This window comes from Eleginops maclovinus, chromosome 15, assembly GCF_036324505.1.
Source record: "Eleginops maclovinus isolate JMC-PN-2008 ecotype Puerto Natales chromosome 15, JC_Emac_rtc_rv5, whole genome shotgun sequence".
Classification (NCBI taxonomy): Eukaryota; Metazoa; Chordata; class Actinopteri; order Perciformes; family Eleginopidae; genus Eleginops; species Eleginops maclovinus.
Genome location: NC_086363.1, coordinates 1,453,052 through 1,477,732, shown reverse-complemented (window position 1 = coordinate 1,477,732; position 24,681 = coordinate 1,453,052). Strand labels below are relative to the sequence as shown.

Below are 24,681 nucleotides of genomic sequence, written 5' to 3'. Positions count from 1 at the left end.
TGACATGGATGATAGAGAAGCAAGTGATCTCATGAAGGGGCAGGCAGCCACACTGTGAAAGGACTTAAGCAATTCAAGACAGTTATTTTTGTTCATCTTCTTCTTGACATTCTCAGTGAGCTGAGAGACCTAAGCCTTCTCTTTCAGAGGGATGGGCTGACACTACAGATGGTGTCAGATGGACTGCAGAAGACGACTCTGGCTCTTGTAGCCATGAAGGTAAACAAAATAGTTGGTAAATAAACTCCCTAGACAGTTTCGACAGAACCTAAAGATTTGCCGACAATCGAGGCTGTTGATATCACAAAGTATCTGGTCCTTCAGACATCCTACTACACCAAACTGCAGATGAAAGTCTATAAAAGTCTGGAGGCATATCACTTTTTTGTCAGCGGTTGGGTCCACAGCCTCGGTACCAAACGGCTCCACGATGATTATCGTTTGGTCTTCGCCAGGGTGAGTGTTTGTTGGAAGACATCCGCCATGAGGTCTGTCAGTTCGTGCGTGGCAGCAGGACATTTATGGAGACAGGGACAGTGTTGGATGAAGGGAAGAGGGGACAACGAAGAACATCTGAGGAAAACATCCATTGTGTAAGACAAGCCTTTGATCATTCTATCTCATCCATCCGCACTACTGCGATTGTACGCGTACGTGCTTGAAAACCGAATTCGAGGTTTGCATAGATTTTCTGACGATCACATTTGTAATATTTAATAATAATGCTGGTTACACATCTTAGTACAATAATTGACCTTGATCCTTTAATGTCCCATTCCCACTGATGCCCTCTGATTGTGGGTTGTCAGCTGGCTGCTTCGGTTCGGAGCTCTCGGCTGTCTGCTTCAGATCCGGGCTCATATCCGGGCTCTCAGCAGTCTGTTGGAGATCCAACCTAGCCTCAGCACATTCCGACTGTCTCTGTTGGTGTTCCTTTAGCTTCATCCTCTGCTGTCGTTGAAGAGATGCCTCTGATTTGGACTTAGTTTTTTGGTCTCTCAACCTCTCCACCCTGTGTGCGCTCAAGTTTGTCTGCGCGCTCGCTCAAAACATTATACATCAGGCTACTAGAATGAACCTTCTCGAGTTTTCCGATTGGTTGGTTTTGTGGCACATTTGTAACGCTGTGCCAACTTGAGCGAGCGCGTAGGCAAACTTGAGCGCACACAGGGTGGAGAGGTTGAGAGAGGGAGAGAGAGCGCGTGCACTCAGGATAGAGGCACAAAAATAACGCCATAGGGTGGGTGAATCAGTGAGAGCCAAGATGATTGACATTGAATGATAGAAGATCAATGTATATTCTTTTAGTACTACTACAACTGAAAACATGCATTTATTAAACTGTATTATGGAACTTCTGTTTTTTGATTATCATTCATACCACTTTTATTGCCAGATAGAGGGTTCTGATCATAAAACACAGAGACCATATTGAATTGAAAAATACAAATCAGAATTCTTCAATGTTGACATGACAATGATAAATTAGTCTGGATCTTGAGAAACAATAGCAACATGTCTTAAAACAGCTCTCTTCCCTTCTACTCCAGGAGAGGCCATAGATCAGACTAATATTCATAAGTATTTTAAACTTATATGGTGGACCAGAGTCCCTGGTGTGATGATTAAGTGACAACAAAAGTATCAAATGATATGTATTCTGCATAACTGGGGGGGCGACGATACACATTTAAATTTGGGACACTGCTGGTTATATCCGGGACAGTACAAAGTAGAATTCGGGACAGTTGTGGGACACTGAGGAAAAAAGTGAATTTCGAGCCCTGCATTTACCGCTGAATTGTAGTGGAGTAGAAGTACACAGTAGAAACACATGGAAATACTCGAGTAAACTACCTCCAAATTGTCCCGTAGTACAGTACTTGAGTAAAGGAGTTACTCCCCTCCTCTGTTAATTATTCAAGCTTGTTCGTTTGTGTTTCAAAAACTCGGACCCAAGAATCTCCATCAGAGTGAGACCTCCTCCTCCTCCTGGTTCTCCTCTCTCTGCTCCCCGTCTCTCTCTGATCATCAGACCCGCCTGAAGCTGCTGCCGCTCGGCCAGGATCTTTCGGTCTGTCTGGGGGAAAAGTTTGGTTAGAAGCGACACAACGAGAGAAAGTCTTATTATAACTAAACCTGCTTTACTGCACACTCTCAGACCCGGGGTATCCAAAACAACAGCGGACTTTATCCGGGTTTTGTTCCCTTAATTTCAGCCTTTACGCGGCACCAGTTGGATGATTTTACCGAGCATTTCTCCTCGGTTTGTCTGCGGATGGAAGCGGAAAAGCCGCCCTGTTCTCAGAGGTAATGGTGCCTTTAACTTCTCTTTAAAGTCTGTAAATGCCTTAAAAACGAACTTTCTATTCACACTTTATACCGGTACACACATCTGGATATGATTTAAAATCCAGATGTGCTCATTCAGAAAGGAGCAACAGACAGAGAGGGAAAAGTATTCAGATTATTTAGTACAAATTCTAAAACCATGTCAAAATACTCAATGTCAGATAAAAGTACTGCATCGAGAATATAAGTGAAAGTATTTAAGTGCCATTAGACACGTGTACTTAAAGTATTAGGTTAATGGATGGTTTAATCTTCACTAAATACTCAACTTTTAAAAGCTTTTCCTGGGTGTTGTGTGTCGAAATCTGAGTTTATAAAGGTACTGCTGAACAAATCTGTCAAATAAATAGCAGTGGAGTAAAAGTACCTCAGTATGTGTACTTAATTACAGTATTTGAGTCAATGTACTACAGATGTGTAAACATCACATTATAACTGCTGTTTTAACTGTGTTGCATTCTTCTGTGGTTTCCCCTTTAGCAATTACTATTGAGCAGCATGGAAGCAACTTCAACAATATACAGAATATAGAGGTTAACAATTCACATTCAGGGGTGGGAATCAACGTACTCAAGTACTACAGGATGGGTTAAATGCAGAGGACACATTTCACTGTGTGCACGTGTGTGACCAATAAAGAGGGTTTCATCCTCCGATTCTATCTAGTACTGTTCTTAAGTACACTTTTGAGATACGTGTACTTAACTTGAGTTTTTCCATTTTATAGTACTTTGTACTTCAACTCCAATACATGTATTTAATACCTTAAGTCACAAAAGAGTCAATTATTTGATATTTTTTACAAAAAGTCAATCAGAACTGTGTTTGACTGCAACAGTAAAATGCTACTTTATACAGCAATACTAATTAAACACATATATTAAATACACATATATATTAAATACACATATTTAACTTTGTATTCTTTAAGTAGCTGAGACCCGCTAAATATAACGTGGAACTTCTTTATCTGTTTTTAAAATACTTTAAAGAGTCCTCTCCTGCTGATGTTCAGGTGTATATCAGTATGTAGAGTCTCTACTTTAAAGAGTCCTCTCCTGCTGATGTTCAGGTGTATATCAGTATGTAGAGTCTCTACTTTAAAGAGTCCTCTCCTGCTGATGTTCAGGTGTATATCAGTATGTAGTGTCTCTACTTTAAAGAGTCCTCTCCTGCTGATGTTCAGGTGTATATCAGTATGTAGAGTCTCTACTTTAAAGAGTCCTCTCCTGCTGATGTTCAGGTGTATATCAGTATGTAGAGTCTCTACTTTAAAGAGTCCTCTCCTGCTGATGTTCAGGTGTATATCAGTATGTAGAGTCTCTACTTTAAAGAGTCCTCTCCTGCTGATGTTCAGGTGTATATCAGTATGTAGAGTCTCTACTTTAAAGAGTCCTCTCCTGCTGATGTGCAGGTGTATATCAGTATGTAGAGTCTCTACTTTAAAGAGTCCTCTCCTGCTGATGTTCAGGTGTATATCAGTATGTAGTGTCTCTACTTTAAAGAGTCCTCTCCTGCTGATGTTCAGGTGTATATCAGTATGTAGTGTCTCTACTTTAAAGAGTCCTCTCCTGCTGATGTTCAGGTGTATATCAGTATGTAGTGTCTCTACTTTAAAGAGTCCTCTCCTGCTGATGTTCAGGTGTATATCAGTATGTAGAGTCTCTACTTTAAAGAGTCCTCTCCTGCTGATGTTCAGGTGTATATCAGTATGTAGAGTCTCTACTTTAAAGAGTCCTCTCCTGCTGATGTTCAGGTGTATATCAGTATGTAGAGTCTCTACTTTAAAGAGTCCTCTCCTGCTGATGTTCAGGTGTATATCAGTATGTAGCGTCTCTACTTTAAAGAGTCCTCTCCTGCTGATGTTCAGGTGTATATCAGTATGTAGTGATTGGTTTACCTCTTACAGATGTCCCACCATCTCCCCGCAGCACCACAGTTATGTATTCAGAAGTATATTTTCACATATTGTGCATTTATCAAATATGTGTTGATTAATAACTGTTCACTGTTCTGTGTTTTATTCCCAACAGATGCTGCCAGTGAACCAGTAGAGAGAAACTGCAGTGTCCCCCAGCGGGAGCCCTGAGGATCTATACCTCCCTGAGGATCCTGAGCTTTAACTGCACGGAGTTCCTGCTTTCTGACTCCCTCAGAGATGCCCCTCAGTGAGGAAGCTTCACTCTCAGGATTCTCTTGGTGAGAAATGTGAAGGGAACTAAAGTCTGTCGTCTGACGAACCAAACGGCACGTTAGTCTTGGATGCCGCTCACCTGCGACGCCTTCCTCCCGCCAGGATGTCGTCACAGATAGCAGAGACCAAAATGTCGACCGATAACTCCCCTCCACCGCCGCCTCTGCCGTCAGCCCCGCCGCGGCCCTTCCCCGTCCTCCCTTATCACGCCGCCCCGCCCACGCCGTCGCCCTCCCCCAGCCCCCCCGCCACACTCTGCAGCCGGCTGTCCAACGGCAGCCAGTCGGCCCCGAGCCCCTCCGTCTCCCGGGGATCGTCCATCCAAGGCGTCTCCTTCCTGCTGCAGATCGGACTGACCCGAGAGACCGTGACCCTCGACCACGCCGACCCCTCGCTGAGCGCCGTCCGCGAGCTCGTCTGCTCCATCGTGGATAAGAAGGTACGTGTTCGAGCCTTTTGTTTTGAAAAAAAAAGCCCAAATATTATCCCCTAATCGGGGCCTCTGTAGTCAAGACGATTAGAAGAAGATCTATCAGCGCTACAGAGTCAAAGAAACCTGCGGTGTATTCTGTTGTTTTGATTTCTTTGACCAATGTCTTGGAAAGCCTTTCTTTACGTAGATTAACTTTACAGTTTAGAGATTATTTATCTTCACAGTCAGCTGTGTATTTCCTCTAGTGCCGGTTTATCTTTATTCGTGTTCCTTCTCTTTAGCGTTGTGTATTTCCTTTGCCTTGTATTGTGTTATGCTGCTGCAACACTAACATTTCCCAGGTTGGGATCAATAAAGTCATTCTGATCTTAACTCCTACCAACTGATCTGCATTTTCTAAACCTTGTGCTAAACAAGAAGGAACAGATGCGTAGAGCGTGGCTCGTTGTGCAGGAAGTGCTGTAGCGATGATGTATCCCAGTCGAAGTGCGAGTGTTCCGTAGTGATGTCACCGCATTCCGGAACTTTGGGACTCCAGCCTCTGCAGACCCTTTACATGCACACAATCCTGTTTAACGCACTGCAGGAAAGACGACACGCGTCCGTAGAAGACATCCTTACTTTGTAATCTGATTGGACGCAGAGTTTATAGGAACTGTTTTCTCGTAGCGTCAGAGCAGATGCTCGACCTCCACATCAGAACATTTCAGCTCCACCTTATCTCCAAACATCTGCTGGTTTTTACCGAGCGAAACATCTGTGTTCACTGCTCTGACTGCAAACACACACACACACACACAAACTGGTGCACCAGTTTTGCAGAGCATGACAGAGGAGACGACGCTCTCCTTTGGTTCTGACTCCTGACTTCACTTCTTCAGTGATCGATTCATTTCTGTATTTCTGGGACGGGTCCTGTCGCCGTGGGGATTTGGACGAACCCCTACTTTCAGCGGCTGTCTGTTTTGTCCCGCGCTGACGAAACGTTTGTTTTATATTCAGAGGAAATGTCACTTCTTCGTTAGTGTTGCTGCGTCAACGATCTTCACTTCCTGTTTCACAGCTGTGTGTGTGTGTGTGTGTGTGTGTGTGTGTGTGTGTGTGTGTGTGTGTGTGTGTGTGTGTGGAGTCAAATTGAAAAACTGAAGTCTGTCAGATGAACTTATTCACCTTTGCTTCTGCTTCGATGCTTTCATGACTCAGGGATGTTTTCTCAGAATATATGGCTTATTTCTTCAGTGGTTTAAAGCAGGAGTCCCAGCAGGAGGTCATGGTGTCACTGGTTTCCAGTTTACCTACTTGATGACATCATCACTGTCATTTTGTCCTTCCTGCTTTTGTGTCCACAACAACAAGACGTGAGGTCTGTCTGCGGTTATATCACCTCTGTGTGTGTGTGTGTGTGTGTGTGTGTGTGGTAAGGAAGTTCCCCTTCCTGTAGGTCACCACACTGACCCCCCCTCACTGTGCACACTCACACATCCCCCCCTTGGAGTTTTGAATCAAAGCTGTGCAAAAGTCACATTTGCATTTCCAAATATACACCTGCCTCACCTGTACCTGTGGATCTGATTAGAGACAGGAAGTGGAAGGTTTCCATCTCGATGATCTAATCTGATTAATATTCACTTTGTCTGAAGGGTGGAATCTCACCTGGAGATCTGACGCTCATTTGCCTCCATGCTGTCCCTCTCCTGTAGTGTGTGATATGGGTTTTAGTGCATGTAAACGGTCTGACTAAAATCCCTATGGAACCATCATGCTCCTATTGGCTAGCGCTCCAACACATTGTACCTGTCAGGCTAAAGGGCGGGACATCTCTAAGCGGTTGACCAATCACAACAGAGCTAACCCATCAGAGCAGACTGGGCTCTGCTGAGAATGACGACCCCAGGTGTGTGTGTGTGTTGTGTGTGTGTGTGTGTTAACAGTATCCTTTTCTAACTGCAGTTTGAATGAACCCCCCCCACCCCTCGCTGCTTCCTGTTGTTTGCTGCGAGGTGCTGGAGAGCGGATAGAAAACAGACATTTGTTTACCTCCATGTTTCCAATCAGACTGTGTGTGTGTGTGTGTGTGTGTGTGTGTGTGTGTGTGTGTGTGTGTGTGTGTGTGTGTGTGTGTGTGTGTGTGTGTGTGTGTGTGTGTGTGTGTGGGGAACAGTTGAAGACTTTAACTGCAGCTGAAAGGCTCTCAGACTGTTCGTCATCTGTTTGTTCAGATGTTTTATAACCTGCCGTCGGAAATATGTAACGATAAGCTCCCGTGTGTCGATGTGTCATAAAATAAATCATCATCGGATACTTTAGGTTATTATAGATCTGATTCACCTTATTTTAAGAATGGAAACAACCGAATGTTAACCAGAAGTGCAAAAAACAAGTTGTCTAAAGACAATTGAAAGTGCTTAACTAAAAGCATTAAAGGCATAAAGAGTTCTGAGAAAATAAACATTAAAGAATACATCTAGAAATCATTAAAAAAATCAATAAAGCAAACACACTTCAAATCAAAACAAGCTGAAGCCAAAGAGAAATACTGAAGTCAAAGAGACGGTGCTGTGTGGGATTAAGATAGGTATTTGAGAGTTATGCAAAAAGAAAAAACAGAAACAAATTACAAGAATATAAACACAAGAAGTGTGTGTGTGTGTGTGTGTGTGTGTGTGTGTGTGTGGTGTGTGTGTGTGTGTGTGTGTGTGTGTGTGTGTGTGTGTGTGTGTGTGTGTGTGTGTGTGTGTGTGTGTGTGTGTGTGTGTGTGTGTGTGTGTGCGTGTGTGCGCTCGCTCCTTTCAGAAGCAGGATTATTGGTTTCCGTGAACACTCAGTCTCTGCCGCTCTGAGTGCTGCATAGATTAGAGGTGACGGATATCTCCCTCCACACAGCTTGATACAAACACACCCTCAAGTTAGAGAGACACACACACACACCCCCTGTCTCTTCAGGGGTCAGAGGTCACGTCCAGGCCTGGAGGTTTTGACCTGTGTGACCCTGGCTGTAGGTTTCGGGGTCGTAAAGAAATCTGGATTCAGTTTGGTGACGGAGAATGTAAAGGGGGTGTGTGTGTGTGTGTGTGTGTGTGTGTGTGTGTGTGTGTGTGTGTGTGTGTGTGTGTGTGTGTGTGTGTGTGTGTGTGTGTGTGTGTGTGTGTGTGTGTGTGTGTGTGTGTGTGTGTGTGTGTGTGTGTGTGTGTGTGTGTGGAGGTTAAGCCTGGTTAATGTAGGATTACACATAGAGGGGATCAGTGTGTATTAAACACACACTCTGTCCATTATGCTGCTGTGTGTCTGCTCACCTCACAGAAAGAGCAGCGGGCGCTCTTACGTGACCGGGAAGTTTTCTGCTCCGTCATATCGGCTGCAGGAGGGGAGGAGGGGTCGTCACAGTGGGGGGGGAAGATGGGATCATACTTAATCTGTCATGGCTTCTTTCAGATGTGTCGTAGAGAGGATAAATGATAAGATGTGTAAAGTATGAACGAGGCAAAGAGAAGCAGAGAAAGCGTCTCAGAATGAGCACAATGGAGAAAAGCACCAGAGAAACTGCAAAATGAGACAAGATTTAAGAGAGAAATGAGTGTGTGTGTGTGTGTGTGTGTGTGTTCTGGATTTCTCTGCAGCCTGCACATACACACACACACGCAGTTGAAGCAGCTTCCTGTGTTAGCAGCGTGCAGTTAGCATGCAGCAGGAAACCTGAGCAACAGGTGACGGGTGACAAGCTGCACACACATACACACACACACACACACACACACACACACACACACACACAGGGACTGTACATCATGAATAATATCTGATGTCCTCTCACTGACACCTGGCATCATTATCCACATGGCTTCACACCAGCGCTCACACTGACAGACGGATACACACACACACACACACACACACACACACACACACACACACACACACACACACACACACACACACACACACACACACACAGAGTCACTTTGTTGTTTCTGTTCTGCAGCACCACTTTTGCAGAACTTTGAAGAAATCTTCCCTCCAAATAAATCCTCCGACTCATGTTTTAAAATAAAACAGCTTCCCGTTTCAGAGGCTCGAAACCCAGAAATACATCAGGTCCTATTCATAAGTGACATCACTATGTTACACTTGCACTTTTATTGACTAGCGCTCCAACACATTGTACGTGATAGGCTTAAGGAGCGGGACGTCTCTAAGCGGTATTCACAGAGTAATCACAACAGAGCAGACTGGGCTCTGGTTTCAGACAGAGGGTGAACAGAGGAGCTGCAGCACAGGCAGGATGAGAACATAAAGATTCTTTTGAACAGCTTTTTTTAGTTTTTCTATCTTTGAATAAATGTTGTATCAGTCGTTTATGTGATGAAGCTGATCTTGGGGAACAAACACGTCTATTTGGGTCAAACTCAAAAAGAGAAGAGAAACTGCAGGTTCTCTGTTTGTGTTTCTCGGAAAGTGTTTATTTACACCTCTCATGAAAAGGTGAGGTCATGGTTTATTTTAGGAACAACATCTACTTATACTTTACGACATGGATCACTGACCTCCTCCTCCTCCTCCTCCTCCTCAGTTCCCTGAATGTGGATTCTTCGGGATGTACGACAAGATCCTGCTCTTCCGCCACGACCTGAACTCGGACAACATCCTGCAGAGGCTGAGCTTAGCGGAGGAGATCCATGAAGGAGACCTGGTGGAGGTGGTGCTCTCTGGTGAGGAACTCCATCCCATCTTTAATAACAACAGGGCTTCAGAGTTCAGAGTTTACCAAGAGAAGGAAAGGCTGGAGTAACTGCAGCTTTAAGTTGACTAATACTGTGCAAAAGTTGTCCTCCATAAACCAAACCAGGTCCCTCTGAGAGGCGTCTGGAGTACGTTGGAAACACGTTTCTACTGCTGCAGAATCTAATGGCATTTATTTGTGCAGGTTGAGACTTGTGAGTCTCTGGGAGTCTGCATGCAAAACATATATGAGCAGTCCGTTATTAGACAGGCACAAAAAGTCAAGTCTGATTCCCCCCCACATTCTCCACCCAGAATTACAGCTAGAAGATTCAGGGTATGAAGAGCCGGCTGAGCCGCTGGAAGAGGTCATCCCTGCCGTTTCCCCTAAGCTTCTCAACACTCTTTCTGACTTGGCTTTAGAAAATCTCAAAATATTTGTGGTTTTTTTAATATATTTTCCCAACGCCTTTTGTTTAATCGTCGGGCAGATTTTGTAAAAGTGAATAATATATTATAAAATAATATTTTATTTAGCCTTATTTAAAGTCCTAGATCTAACTTTCCTTAAGATCTGGGAACTCAGTTTAACATTTAAAGGAAAATAATTATAATAAAAACATTAATAAAATATATATATATAATATTACCAATAATATATATATATATATATATATTATTGTAATATTACTATATATATATATATATAATATTACCAATAATATATATAGTAATAATAATAATACAAACAAATATCTTTAAAAAGTATCTAAATAAATACAATTAAATAAAAGATATAATTATTGTAATAAAATAAGTACGTTATATTAATACAAACAATTGTCACAGTTATTTATATAGCTCCTTAGAAAAATGTAAGAGCCTTAACATTGAGGAACTTGAATTGAGTTTCACATTTTTATTTAACAATTAAAAGCCCCTGTTTATTTCTCATACTTTCTCTCAGCTTCCTCTTCCTCCTCCTCCTCTTGCCAAGTGTTAGCGGTTCGCTCTCCTCAGATCTGTCTCCACAGTCAGAGGCTCATCGTTTCCTGAGAGGTGTGGTCGGGTCGGGCTGCAGAAACTCAAAGCGTCACAGCCGTACACCGAGCAGCAGCGGCTTTAAATCACAGGATCTGCACCGGTTCAAACCCCGACCACTTCCTGCTCCTGCTGCTGCAAAAGCCTGCAGAGCTCAGGGTGTTTGTTTCTCCCTCTGTTAGCAGGACAGTGAAGGCATCGTGCAACACTTACCCGAATGTAAGATGCTGGGTGAACTTCAGGGCCTCACAGTCTCAAAGTTAATTAAGTCAATTGTTGAGAATACCGATCATTTTGTGCAACAGGCTCAAACAGGACACGCATTATCATGAGGCCGTCTCCTTTGAGGGTCAATAGGTTTATCTTGATGAGACTGGGTCCGCCTTTTCTCTGTTACCGTCTGAAATAACTCTTTGATGTATTGCTAGTAAAAGTTGCTGTTCAGAAGCTGCAGTAATCGATCTAGAATAAGACTTTAATTGGTGTGAAATTATCTTAAACCAGGTTTAAAATATGTTCTTTTTCCTGAAGATCCAACGTTCAATAATATGTAACACCATTAAATAAACAAAGACGAAAACGAATGAATAAAAATGCATTTCTCTTTAACGTCACAAAGATCCCAACCGAGCAAAAACATTCTGGGAAATTGGTTTTAAATGTGTTGAAAAAGGAGCTTTAACTGAGACTGAGCTAAAAATGTAGGTCCTGATTTACTCTAAACAAGGTGCTTTTCAAAAGAATTTTATCAGTAAAGGTTGTCATGATTTTATTCAACCAAAGCAGAACTCATTTCACAATAACAGAAGCTTTACTGATGAGTAATCGAGGCTGTTTACACAAGACCCACCAGAAACCGGTTTCAGGATATGAAAGGTCCCATGCTGTCTGTTGTTGTTTGACTGCTTTTTTTGATTTTTATGTTTCAGCTCTGGCCACGGCGGAGGACTTCCAGATCCGACCTCATGCGCTCTACGTTCACTCCTACAAAGCTCCGGCTTTCTGCGACGACTGTGGAGAGATGCTGTGGGGACTCGTCAGGCAGGGCCTCAAGTGTGAAGGTAACAGCGTTATGACATAAAATACGTCAGTAATAACCCCCTGGTGAATAAAAAGTGTCTAATGGGACGACTATGACTAAAATTAGCCGCCTGTAGCTTAGCGGTGGAGACCTGAAGTCATGTGACCGTGCTGTAGTTCCTTTATAGCCCAGCGTTAGCCTCCTTTAGCTTAGTGGTGGAGACCTGAAGTCATGTGACCGTGCTGTAGTTCCTTTATAGCCCAGCGTTAGCCTCCTTTAGCTTAGCGGTGGAGACGTGAAGTCATGTGACCGTGCTGTAGTTCCTTTATAGCCCAGCGTTAGCTTTTTGTGATGTACATAACAGCGTCTCAGCTGGTGATAGTAACACTGTGATTCTGTGATTAGCTAATCAACGAGCTGACATTATGTAAACACAAACTGAATCACAGGAAACCGTGCTGAGGACTTACATCACCTGAAATACAGAAGTGTAAATAATCTGACTTGGAGTGGAACAGGTGTCAGGATATTTACAACAATTGACACGAGCTTCCTGTCAATTTAACGACAGGAAGTGGTGTGCAGCCCGTGTTTCTACGATGATGTAAGAGAAATACGATCTCAATGAGTTTAACATGAGCTGCACGTCATCCCCCGTGTCGCTGTAAAGTGAAATGATCATTTAATGTTCTTTTAACTAACTGGTTTTCCAAGAAACAAAAAGCCCAATCAACAGGAGGATAAAGTGATGTGTCCTCCTCTCAGGATGTGGACTCAACTACCACAAGAGATGTGCGTTCAAGATCCCCAACAACTGCAGCGGGGCGAAGAAGAGACGTCTGTCCAACGTGTCGCTGCCGGGCGCCGTCCTGTCCATCGCTCGCCCCCCGTCCACAGAGTTCACCCCCATGCCTCTGGAGGAGGTGAGTTCAATGCCTCTGTAAACTGCAGTATTTCACAACAGTGTGCAGGAAAACCTCACATCTAATCAGGTTAATACAGACTGAGGGTTAACAGCTGGGAGACTGAGGAAAATATTCTGGAGCTACAGGAGTGTGTGGAATTAAATGAAAATACCAAATACTCAGTACTTGTACACAATACTTATACACAGTACTTGTACACAGTACTTATACACAGTACTTGTACGTAGTACTTACACACAGTACTTGTACTCTTCTTCTCTGCTGAGCGCTTCCTGTCTGTGTTTCCTCTGCTCCAGTTTCCTCTCAAAGTCCAAACAAGTGCAGGTCGGGTGAACTGGAAACTCATTGGTGTGTGTGTGTCACAATGTACCCTGCCTCTCGCCCAGATGCATGCTGGGAGTGCAATATAGGAAAGAGGGTTTAGAGTTTAGACTCTGGCGGCTTTTCACACAAAAACAGGCGCATATTGATGAGCTGTTAGTGAAATGAAGTCAGTGTAGAGACAGACACGTGTGTAACTGACTAGAAGACACACACACACACACACACACACACACACACACACACACACACTTTCCACACTAGCAGAATGACATTGTGCAACCAACCAATTAGCCATTTCCAGTAGTCACAGTCCCTCTCTTGCTCTATTTCTCTCTCTCTCACACACACACACACACACACACACACACACACACACACACACACACACACACACACACACACACACACACACACACACACACACACATTCTGTTGCTGGAGGCAAACCAGTGGATTTTCCATCCTGTTCAAACCAGCAAAAAGAATGAGTCACAATCAGAGCTTCACACTCACTGGAACATACACACTTTGATCAGCTACATCACACCGTCAGAGACACACTCACACACACAAACACACACACACACACTCACACACACACACACACACACACACACACACACACTCTGAACCATCTAAACACACACTGAACCATCTAAACACACAGAGAAAAGATTGTTATTCTCATAAATGCAAAATCTTTTTTAAAGGTAAAATAAAAGTATAATAATAATAATTAAAAATACATCAATAATAATTAATAATAAAACATTACATTTAAATAAAAATAATAATAACAACAAAATAATTAGAGAATAATATTATTATTTTACGTATGACAACAACAACAACAACAACAACAATAATAATAATAGTGAAAACATTGAAATAGTAATGAAAATAAACATAATAAAAACATACCTAAATAATACAAATGATCAGAACTTTAATAATGATAATAATTTACTTGTGAAGTTAAAGAGAAAATGACCAATTACTACGAGTGTGTGTTTGTATAAAGACTCAGCATGTTGACAGGTCCATGCTGGTTGCATTAATGCACGTAAACAAAAACAACCTGCTCTCTGGGAGTCCTCGTCAGGTTGAGTTTATCCATTATTCTGCTCTAAAATCAAACATATTCTAATGTGAGACACACACAGCTCACGTTGTATCCGCCCGTGTTATTAAAGGTGGACTTCTGACTGTTCGGAACTAATTCAGGCCCATTGTGTCACATGCTTCCTGCTCTTACCGGTCTATAAGCCGCTCGCCGCACAAGGACAGCCATTGTTCTGCGGAGAGAAGAGATTTCATCAGTGCTCCACTTTACTCCACAAGGGAACAACCCTCCGAGTGTGATGCGCCACGTCCTGAACCCGGACTGCTCCTTTTACTCCCCTCTGGTCGCTTTAAAGTAGGGAGCAGAATCGTGCAGACATCAGGGCATCTGCAGGAAATCATTGAATCTACCCTCTAAAATAGGCCTTAGAAGGTTGATATTATATTAAGGATTATAGGGCTGCACGATATATAATAACAGCATCAACAAGTTTGTTTATTTAAATCAACAAGTTAACAATAAACAACATTTGATCATTTCCAGTTATCATTTATATCAGGACAGCATCGTGGCCAGCGAAAAACTCAAATCCAGCTCTTTGAAAGGCTTGGCTTATTTCAAGCTGATGTATGTGGGGGATTCCTGCTTTTGTCTGGAAACTCAAAGACACTTTACAGAGCAGAAATTCATAAAACACCTCATTTACATCCCTTGAAACTACCTTTTTTATACTGGGATTTGATCCAACCGGTCATAAGATCTATAAAAAGGAGAAAGCTTGAATTGAGATGTCCCTCCTCCATGCTTAGTGTCTGTAGCTCGTAGATTAAGCAGCAGTGTAAACAACAAACACCTCTTCTCGTCCTCTCCCCTCCTCCCCCCTGCAGCGCCCCCTGCTGGGAGCAGTGAAGCGTAACTCCCTGCTGAGTGGACGTCCCATCTGGATGGAGAAGATGGTTCTGGGTCGAGTGAAAGTCCCGCACACGTTCTCCGTCCACACCTACACCCGGCCCACCATCTGCCAGTTCTGCAAGCGCCTGCTGAAGGGGCTCTTCAGGCAGGGCATGCAGTGCAAAGGTGACACAGGAAGTGATATACAACGTTACTCATGCTTTCTCTGAATAAAGTACATGTGTTTCTTTCTTTTTTGAATCGTTCGGTCGCTATAATATTTAATAGTAACTCCAAGAAACTGATTTCTATTTTATTTCATTGCTAAATTAATTAATTACATTTAATTCAAATGTTTTTTATTTGTTTAATTATTTGTTCGTTATGTTATTTAATTTAAACTGTTTAAAAATATACATTCATATTTTTTTAATCATTCGTTAATAATGTGGTTGCAATATAATATATCAAAAAACATTCATTTAGTTCTGGGTATTGTATCGGACTGTTTTTGTTTTTATATATATACATTATTTTTTAAAGAATGGGTTGAAAAGAAATGTTATTCTGTGTTTCTCTTCTGCTGTAGATTGTAAATTTAATTGCCATAAGAGATGTGCGGCCAAAGTCCCTCGAGACTGCCTCGGGGAGGTGGACTTCAACGGAGGCGAGTCTAACTTTATATTTCATTTGTTTTGTTTAATTTTGTTTATTTTTTGCGCATTTTATTTTATTTTACAACAGTTTTTAGAATTCATTATTTATTTTCACAGTTATTTATCATATTATTGTCTATATTTAAATGTCTTTCACACATTGTCTTTATTTTATAATATATTTTAAAGGGAATAGTTCATCTATATTTTTTCCAGTTTTTTTTTGTAAATTAATGTTATTTTCACACACCTTTTAATTTAGTATTTTCCCCTTTGTTATATTTACTCAGCTTCTTTCAATTAATCAATTACATCTCTCCTTCTGTGTTTGGGTGTGCTCCAATACACACCAAAGCAAATTCCCTGTGTTCATAAACCCACCATAGTAAAGCAAAATCTGTTTTGTGGTCTTGCAGAACCGGCGAGTCCCAGTCTGGACTCGGAGGCGACGATGGAGGTGGACAACAGCGACGCCAACAGCGACGCCAACAGCGACGCCAACAGCGACGCTAACAGCGACGGCGGCCACAGCCTCGACGAGACGGACGACAAGCTGTTCTTCATCGAGGGGAGCTGCACCGACGGAGAGAAGGACGACGAGACCGTCAGAGCCATCAGGTACAGGACCTCTGGATTACCCATGATGCTCTGCAACACTCGTGTACACGCTATCTGGTTATTTGGATACTGGTTGAAAGTGTAGAGGAAACTTTGATGCTTCAAACCTGATGTGTATACTGAAATACCAGTTCTCTACTTGTTGCCCATTAAGGCCTTAAAGATGCTTTGACTCTGTTGTGTGTGTGTGTGTGTGTGTGTGTGTGTGTGTGTGTGTGTGTGTGTGTGTGTGTTTGCTGCAGCCCGTCCACCAGCAGCAACATCCCTCTGATGCGGTTGGTTCAGTCGATCAAACACACGAAGAGGAAAAGCTCCACGATGGTGAAGGAGGGCTGGATGGTGCACTACACCAGCCGCGACAACCTGGTGAGGAGACACACACGCAGAAAAGAGCTCTGTCAAATCCTGCAGGCCGACACAGTGTGCGTATGTGTGTGTGTGTGTAATAAAGTTTGTCTCCTAATGAAGCGTGTGTGTGTGTGTGTGTGTGTGTGTGTGTGTGTGTGTGTGTGTGTGTGTGTGTCTGTGCAGAGGAAGAGGCATTACTGGAGGCTGGACAGCAAGAGTCTGACTCTGTTCCAGAATGAAAGTGGAGCCAAGTATTACAAGGTAGGATATCCAGGTCCGGTTTCAGCTGCTCCCAGTGTGTGTGAGGGGGGGGGGGGGGGGGTCAGGTTCATATTGTACACACACATCCTGCAGACATCAACACATCACTGTCTCACTATCACCACATCATGCACTGTGATTATTGTCATCAGCGCAGGGTGATGAAGAAACATTACATTAATTCAACATTTTTTTGAGGAAAAGGGAAAATAAATAAAAACATTGAAATATATATAATATATTAAATGTATATATAATATATTATATATAATATATTAAATGTTATGCATTTAATATATTATATATATTTATATATAATATATATATAAATATATATTATATATAAATATATATTTATATATAAATATATATTTATATATAAATATATATAAATATATATAATATATATTTATATTATATATAAATATATATTATATATATTAAATGTTATGCATTTAATATATTATATATACATATAATATATTATATATATTAAATAAATAAATGTAAAAATAAAGTGTTTTTGAACTAAGACTCATTTTAAAATATAGCTAAAACAAAAAGGAAAAGCTGATAAATTAAAGGACAAAAATAAATGACATTATATAAAATAAAATAAATGAACAGAAAAACAAATATGCAAAAATGCACATTTTATAAAATATAGATATATAAATATATATATATTATATAAATAATCTATTTAACAAAAAATGTATATATATTGTTAAAGATGTAAAATAAAATATTCACAAATAAATCTAAAAATATCTTAAATCATTTTAATGCATAAACTGTTTATATTTTAAGGTAGAACATTAAAAATATACAGAAATGAAAACTAAAGATAATATCAACATAAGTATTAATAGAAATTGACCAATAAACGTCCAAAGAAATCAAATATGTATCTTAAATAATCCTAAAATAAAAATAGCTGATAAAATAACACTGATGTGATGTGAGGTCATCCCAAAACTTTCCAGGTTTTTTGGGGGGGAGATTCCCTAGAAAGGAAATGTGTTTCCTGGAAATATGAGTGAGTGATTTGAAGTCAGCTGGTTTCATGTCCCTCCCCTTCATCTGGTGTTGACCTTCACCTCAAAGAGCCGCTCAAACCTTTGAAGAGGGATTGAGGGGGAGGAGAGGGGGAGATCTGTGGTCTCCTGCTGCCTCGCAACCGAGCCACGTCCTGCCTTTAATCAGAATAAATCAGGGTTTGTGGTTAGAGAGGAGGAAGAGGAGGGTGGGGGGGACCTGGCCAAACACAAAACACTCCGATGACACTGAGCGGCAAAAACAGCGCAGATATCCGTCCTTTCTACGTGTTTGATCTGGCAGAGATTGGGTTTTTCTTGGAGGGCTTTTTAATGTTAGAAAAAGAGGGAAGGGAAGTTTCAAATTCAAAGAGAGTCTCAGTTCAGCCGATAAAGGAGAGGGGTTAGGATGGAGCCGAAATACTGTCAGACCTTTCTGGAGGCTTTTTATGAGGTAAAATATAACGAGCTCAATTCAGCAGAATGTGAAGTGGTGTTTCCGTAGTGCAGAGGTGTTGGTTTCCAAGCTGAAAGTGGAGGTATAGGTCCAAAAAAAAGGAGGATTTTGGGAAATGATTGACTTTTTTTGACATCAGGAGATCCCGCTGCCTGTTGGATCCTTTTTAGAACGTTTTGAGGCTTTTTATTGCTTCAAGTTTCTTTTGGGTCATTTTTAAACCATTGTTGCGCCTTTATTGGTTCCAATGACCCTTAAAATAGTTCTAATGAGTAACATTTACCAGAATGTGAAGAGAGGAGCTCTCTTTTTAGTATAGGCTTTGTTTTCCAGGCTGAAAGTTGAGGTGCGTCCAAGAAAAACCATGTTTTTGGATTATTTCATTTGTTTTAATTGTTTCCTCACTCTTCAGGAAAAGAAGCACTTGATTGATTGCTCCTGCTTTTAACGGCTTTTATTCAAACACACAAAACTCCGCCTGTCCTCTGGGTCATTATAAGACCTAGTTAATGCTTTTCATTGGTCTAAATGACTTCATTGAGCAGAAAGTGAAGAGAGGAGATGTGTTATTAGTGGGTTTCTGAACAAAAAGTTGGTTGGTTTACTGAGTAGACAGTGGACGTTTTTCAGGTCCTTCTGTCTTTAATGGCGCTTGAATCTACATTTTTTGACCCACCAGGAGATCCCGCTGTCGGAGATCCTGCAGGTGGAGCCGGCGCAGGACTTCGGGAACTTGCCTCCGGGCAGCAACCACCACTGCTTCGAGGTGATCACCTGCACCATGGTGTACTACGTCGGGGAGAACCTGGCAGACCTGCATCACAACCCGGTGCTGACGGCGTCCGGCGTGGGGCGGGAGGTCGGCCTCAGCTGGGAGAAAGCCATCCGACAGGCCATGATGCCCGTCACTCCCAAAGCCAGCGTCGGGAAGGAGCACAGTGAGTCAGCGGCAGGCAAACAAATTCCAGCTGTAGTTACCACTCTCAATAAATTGCGAGAAGAATTCAGTCAATTTATAAATATTTAACAGAATCAGAATCAGGTTTATTGCCAAGTAGGTTAACACATACGAGGAGTGTGCCGGCGTGTTTGGTGCATTCAGGAACAGAAGATCAATTGTAAGAAAAGGACCAAAAAATAAATCAAAATAAAAGAATAAAAAACATTAAGAAAACTTTTAAAACATTCAAATAAAGCAGGAAATGATATTACACATTATATACAAATAATATAAATGTCTAGATAAACAATAAAAGCTGCATTTCATTATAAATCTTCTGGGTTTTTAAAGGAAGGAAGTGTGTGTGAAATATCAATATCAACTTCCTGCAGGTTTTTCAAAGTAAAAGCCTCTCAGGGCTGGGAATTGATTCCAGTTCTTGAAACATTTGGAGAATTGTTTCATTTAAACAAACAGAAAGTAAAGAAAACACTTTTGTTAAAACAGCAGCTTTTCTCCAAAATAAAAGCCTTTTCCTTTGAGGCTTTTAAAGAATGACCTGGACTTCCCACCGTTTACATTCCCGTAGATGACGTTACATAAAGTGTGTGTCTGATGACCCGAACATTAACAGACTGTCGCTATCGACCGCAGCGAGGGAGGGAACTGGCACACAGATCTGAAATCAATCTCAGCTCGTGAGTGGAAATTCACTCTGAGCCGCGGCTTCCTCTGGACAGAAAGCGCCCTCTGCTTTCCAATGCTCTCATGCACTCGTGTGTATGTTTCACGATAAGTAGACAGACACAAACCAGCTGATCCTACAATTTCTACACTGAATGATCTGTGGAGAAACGCTTTAAATGACATAAGAGGTACTTTGAAAATACAGAAGTCCTAAATAAAAATCAAACAAATGCTCTTTGTCTGTCCTCATGAAGTCAGTGTGGATTATTAGCTCATTTATAACCCTGTTTTGTTGTTGGTGTGTCCTCAGAGGAAGTCTCTATCAGCATATCAGTGTCCAACTCCCAGATACAGGAGAATGTGGTGAGTCCTCCCGCATGGCATCTTCTCAATTAAGTGTAAATTATACACAGTCAACAAATCCCAATGTTTTCTGCGTTGATTTATTTCTTTAAAGGTCAGAAAGATGAGAAGTGTTTGTATCAGACGACCTGAAACCTTATTTATCGTCATGGAAGTGAAGTTTAAAGTACATTTCTCTAACACTTGATGGGATGTTTCACTCTGGATGTCGAGCTATGAAGGGCTGAAATAAGTCTCCATCTACTAACGTTCCTCTGATATTTTAATTGAACATTTGTCCCTTCCAGGCTTCCATACTCAAAGTAAAACCTCCATATTGTAAAGTCACAGAGCGTAAAGGTGTGTAAAACATCTATTCATTAACGTATTATTAGTTTCATTAAAGCTGTGATCTCTCTGTGTTTCAGGACATCAGCTCAGTGTATCAGATCTTCGCTGATGAAGTCCTCGGGTCGGGACAGTTTGGGATCGTCTACGGAGGTGAGAGGCACAAAATAAACTAAACTTCCCAAGCAGCACGTACGGTTAAAAACCCAATCCTCATCAACCCTCCTTAATCTGCAAAATAGGCAGAAAGGAAAGAAGTCTTCAAAAGGCCAGACTGCTTCCTGTAGAGGATTACAGATTAATATATAGAGAGAGAGCTAACGTGTGTCCCTCCGCAGGTAAACACAGGAAGACGGGCAGAGACGTGGCGATTAAAATCATCGACAAAATGAGATTTCCAACCAAACAGGAGAGCCAGCTGAGGAACGAGGTCGCCATCCTGCAGGTGCCAAACATATTCAGGATGCAGGAGCTTTTTTGTCATAAACAGCAAAAATCTAAACTGTTTGCTATTTATAAAACACAAAATCTCATGCTGTAATAAAATAATCCTGTGGTTTACTCTCCATACTTACAGTCCACTTAGCTGGTAATACTTCTCTTCTTTGACTTAACTAAAAGATCTGAGTGCTTCTTCCACCTCTGTGTTCCCCAGACATACAAAGAAATACAGAAGTGCAATAAAAATGGTACAAAAAGACAAAGTTGTGGGCAATAACATTTCTGTCTATCTTTCTAACATTTGGATGTGTAACAAAGTCCTAATGATAGAGAAATAGACAGAAGAAGAACATACTGATGAAATGAGATGCGTTGTGTGTGAAATACGAGTTAAAACCATAGACTTTTATTACAGACGCCTCAGAGCAGATTCATTTTCTAAAAGCCCTAAATTGTAGCCTCTTCTCTGTGTTGATTGTTGGTTTTCTGTTTCCTGCAGAACTTGCACCACCCGGGCATCGTTAACCTGGAGTGCATGTTCGAGACCCCGGAGCAGGTGTTCGTGGTGATGGAGAAGCTGCACGGAGACATGCTGGAGATGATCCTGTCCAGCCAGAAGAGCCGACTCCCTGAACGCCTCACCAAGTTCCTGGTCACGCAGGTCAGTGAACGCCACGTTTTAATAAGGTATTCAGTTCCTCTGTGTTTCCGGTAACGCCTCAGCTGTTTGTTAAACCCCTCTTCTTCGTGACGGTGTTTAGATTCTCGTGGCCCTCAGACATCTTCACTTCAAGAATGTGGTCCACTGTGACCTGAAGCCGGAGAACGTCCTCCTGGCCTCAGCAGATCCCTTCCCTCAGGTTAGAAGCTCTACAAAGTCTCCTCACTGTCTGTAGAATAAATGTGTCTAAGCTGCACTTCCTCCTGCAGGTGAAGCTGTGTGACTTCGGCTTCGCTCGGATCATCGGGGAGAAGTCGTTCCGGCGCTCGGTGGTCGGCACGCCGGCGTACCTAGCCCCGGAGGTTCTGCGCAGCAAAGGCTACAACCGGTCTCTGGACATGTGGTCGGTGGGCGTCATCGTGTACGTCAGCCTGAGCGGGACGTTCCCCTTCAACGAGGACGAGGACATCAACGACCAGATCCAGAACGCCGCCTTCATGTACCCGTACAACCCCTGGAAGCAGATCTCAGAGCAGGGTGAGATTAAATATGAGATTCCTAACTTTATAACTTTTTTACAGACTAAATACAAATGAGATGGTCAGATTCTCACTCTGGTTTTTCCATATATCCATACATTAGTGTCAAACAACAACCAGTGCAAAGATAATAATATATTGATAATAAAAAATAAGACACAAAGAATAAAACAAACATACAAAACCAGTCAATCTCCTACTCATACTTGTAGAGCTGCAATTATTACAGCCATTGGTTATTGACTAGAAACACCTGGATACATGCAGGAGTATTCAAGGAAATTAGATCTGAAAAATCCAGGTGCAATAATCATTCAAATGTGAGGACAGGACTGTGGATCAAACTTTAGATCTGACGGATATGTCCTGTGGTTATTTGACTCTCAGTGTTTGTTCCCCCTCTCAGCTCAGGACCTGATCAACAACCTGCTGCAGGTGAAGATGAGGAAGCGCTACAGCGTGGACAAGTCTCTGAGCCACCCCTGGCTGCAGGTAACACACTTTTACAAACCCCGAGGACTCTGCAGACTGCTGGATGAAATGTAATGTAGAAAACTGTCTTGAAATGTGTCTTTAATTCTGCTCCTGGGGGGTTTAAATGTTGTGCTTCATCCGTCTTCCTTCAGGACTACCAGACCTGGATGGACCTCCGGGAGTTCGAGACGCGCCGCGGCGAGCGCTACATCACGCACGAGAGCGACGACGCCCACTGGGAGGAGTACGCCGACGAGCGAGGCCTTCATTACCCCAAACATTTCATCATGTCGCCCAACCTGGACGACATGGACGAGGACCCCTGAAAAACATTTCCTACGAGGACACACGGGAGACGACACGGGAGACGACACTGTGACGGTCATTCAGGGCCAGAGAGCTGTTATTTTAAAACGAGTCATAACAAACACACCCTGAGAGCCAAAAGCTGGGAGATTTGAATCAAACCTCAGCACTGAAGTAAAACAGTCAGACTGTTCACACCTTTTCAGCATATTTTTAGATCTCTCAAAGCTGTGCAGAGAGTTTCGATGTGACGCTTAATCAGAAGAGACGGTCTTCTTTATTTTCTGACTGTAATGTTTTCGTTTTTGGGATTTGTCTTCACACTATTGGGAAACTCTTTAAAAAAAAGGAATTTCACTGATAATAACTTTTGGTTTGTTCTCCTGCAAAAGTCAACTTAATCCTAACATGTTCGCTCGTTAAGGAGCAGAACACTACATTTCATTAAGTGGATCAAAACTGGATTCTTAGCGGAGCGTTAGAGGAGGTCAAGTTTTCATATGGTGGCCTTTTAGGGACATTATAGACTTGTTACAAAGGAGAATATTAACTTACAGTTAGCACCCTAACAGCTACAACAACTGTTAGCAAACATTGTGAGGCTGTCCAGGAATGTGCTTTCTTTGACAGAAGTCATTGAGCATTGAAGATATGTTTCTAATCAAGAGAATTTCACCCAATTTCAACATCTATTTACATTGTAGCATTGTCACACGCTAACTGTAGCATGCTAGTCTAAAATGTCAATGTATGAATGAAGAACAATTCAGTCTTATACTTTGTTCTTCTGCTTGTGGTCTTTCTGATTGTGGATCATCTTAACTCACACCACCTGTTGTTAAGGAAAGTTAGCTTTGTCACACAAAGGCTAACCGTAGCATGCTAAAAGACTACATGTTAATAGCTAATGAACAGTAGCCTAAGCTATTCCTGTAATGCTAACTTTGCCACCGTCAGGAATAAAACTTAAATGTATTCATACTTCACTTAGCCTCAAAGTAGCCTCCTAGATGAGCTTTTGTAGCTAACTGCTTAGGTATCTACAATATGGAAGCTAACATTGCTAGCACAGTAACATTAGCATGTTAAAATGCTCTTTGTTAGCCAATTGATCGGGAACAAGCAGGACAATGTCACATTTAGCTACTTGGTTCCTTAGTATGTTAACAACACTGTGAAAACATTTAGCATTTCAGTGCAACATGCTAACTATGCTAACTAAGTATTTTTCAGTAGGATTATTTAAGACTCAGGTATCATTGAACTAAATTGAGATTATCAAACGTTAAACTTTTGCAGAGAAACTTATTTTTGAAGTTATTTCTTAGAGTTATTCCCTCTTCTCTGATGAAGACGAGCTGAGAGTTGAGCTGCTATTGTCTCCCTTGTCTCTCTGTGACACTGAGCTGCAGCCTGAGAAATATTTCACCTTTTATATTTTTGCAATAAATGTTTGTGTCGTGATGTGGGGCAGAAATAAAAGGTTTCCTTTGGGAAAATCTCATTTTACATCCTTGTTGTTCAACTGCTGCTTTGTATTCATACCACCATTCCCGGGTCACTTCATACAACTTACATTGAGCATTTTTGTGGGAAATGAAAAAA

General features: G+C 41.8%; 1 protein-coding gene across 1 annotated transcript; it reads left to right on the top strand.

Moving 5' to 3' along the window:
- Window positions 1-2,013: 2,013 nt before the first annotated feature.
- Window positions 2,014-24,585, top strand: LOC134876764 (serine/threonine-protein kinase D3-like). The gene is made up of 19 exons (XM_063901890.1): window positions 2,014-2,310; window positions 4,386-4,985; window positions 9,547-9,685; window positions 11,666-11,797; window positions 12,523-12,680; window positions 14,958-15,147; window positions 15,551-15,628; window positions 16,034-16,235; window positions 16,478-16,601; window positions 16,767-16,844; window positions 19,018-19,276; window positions 20,276-20,328; window positions 20,736-20,808; window positions 20,994-21,100; window positions 21,596-21,757; window positions 21,858-21,956; window positions 22,027-22,294; window positions 22,703-22,788; window positions 22,923-24,585. Exons 2-19 carry the CDS (start codon window positions 4,650-4,652, stop codon window positions 23,094-23,096), a joined length of 2,718 nt encoding a protein of 905 aa, XP_063757960.1. The 5' UTR covers window positions 2,014-2,310; window positions 4,386-4,649; the 3' UTR covers window positions 23,097-24,585.
- Window positions 24,586-24,681: the final 96 nt, after the last annotated feature.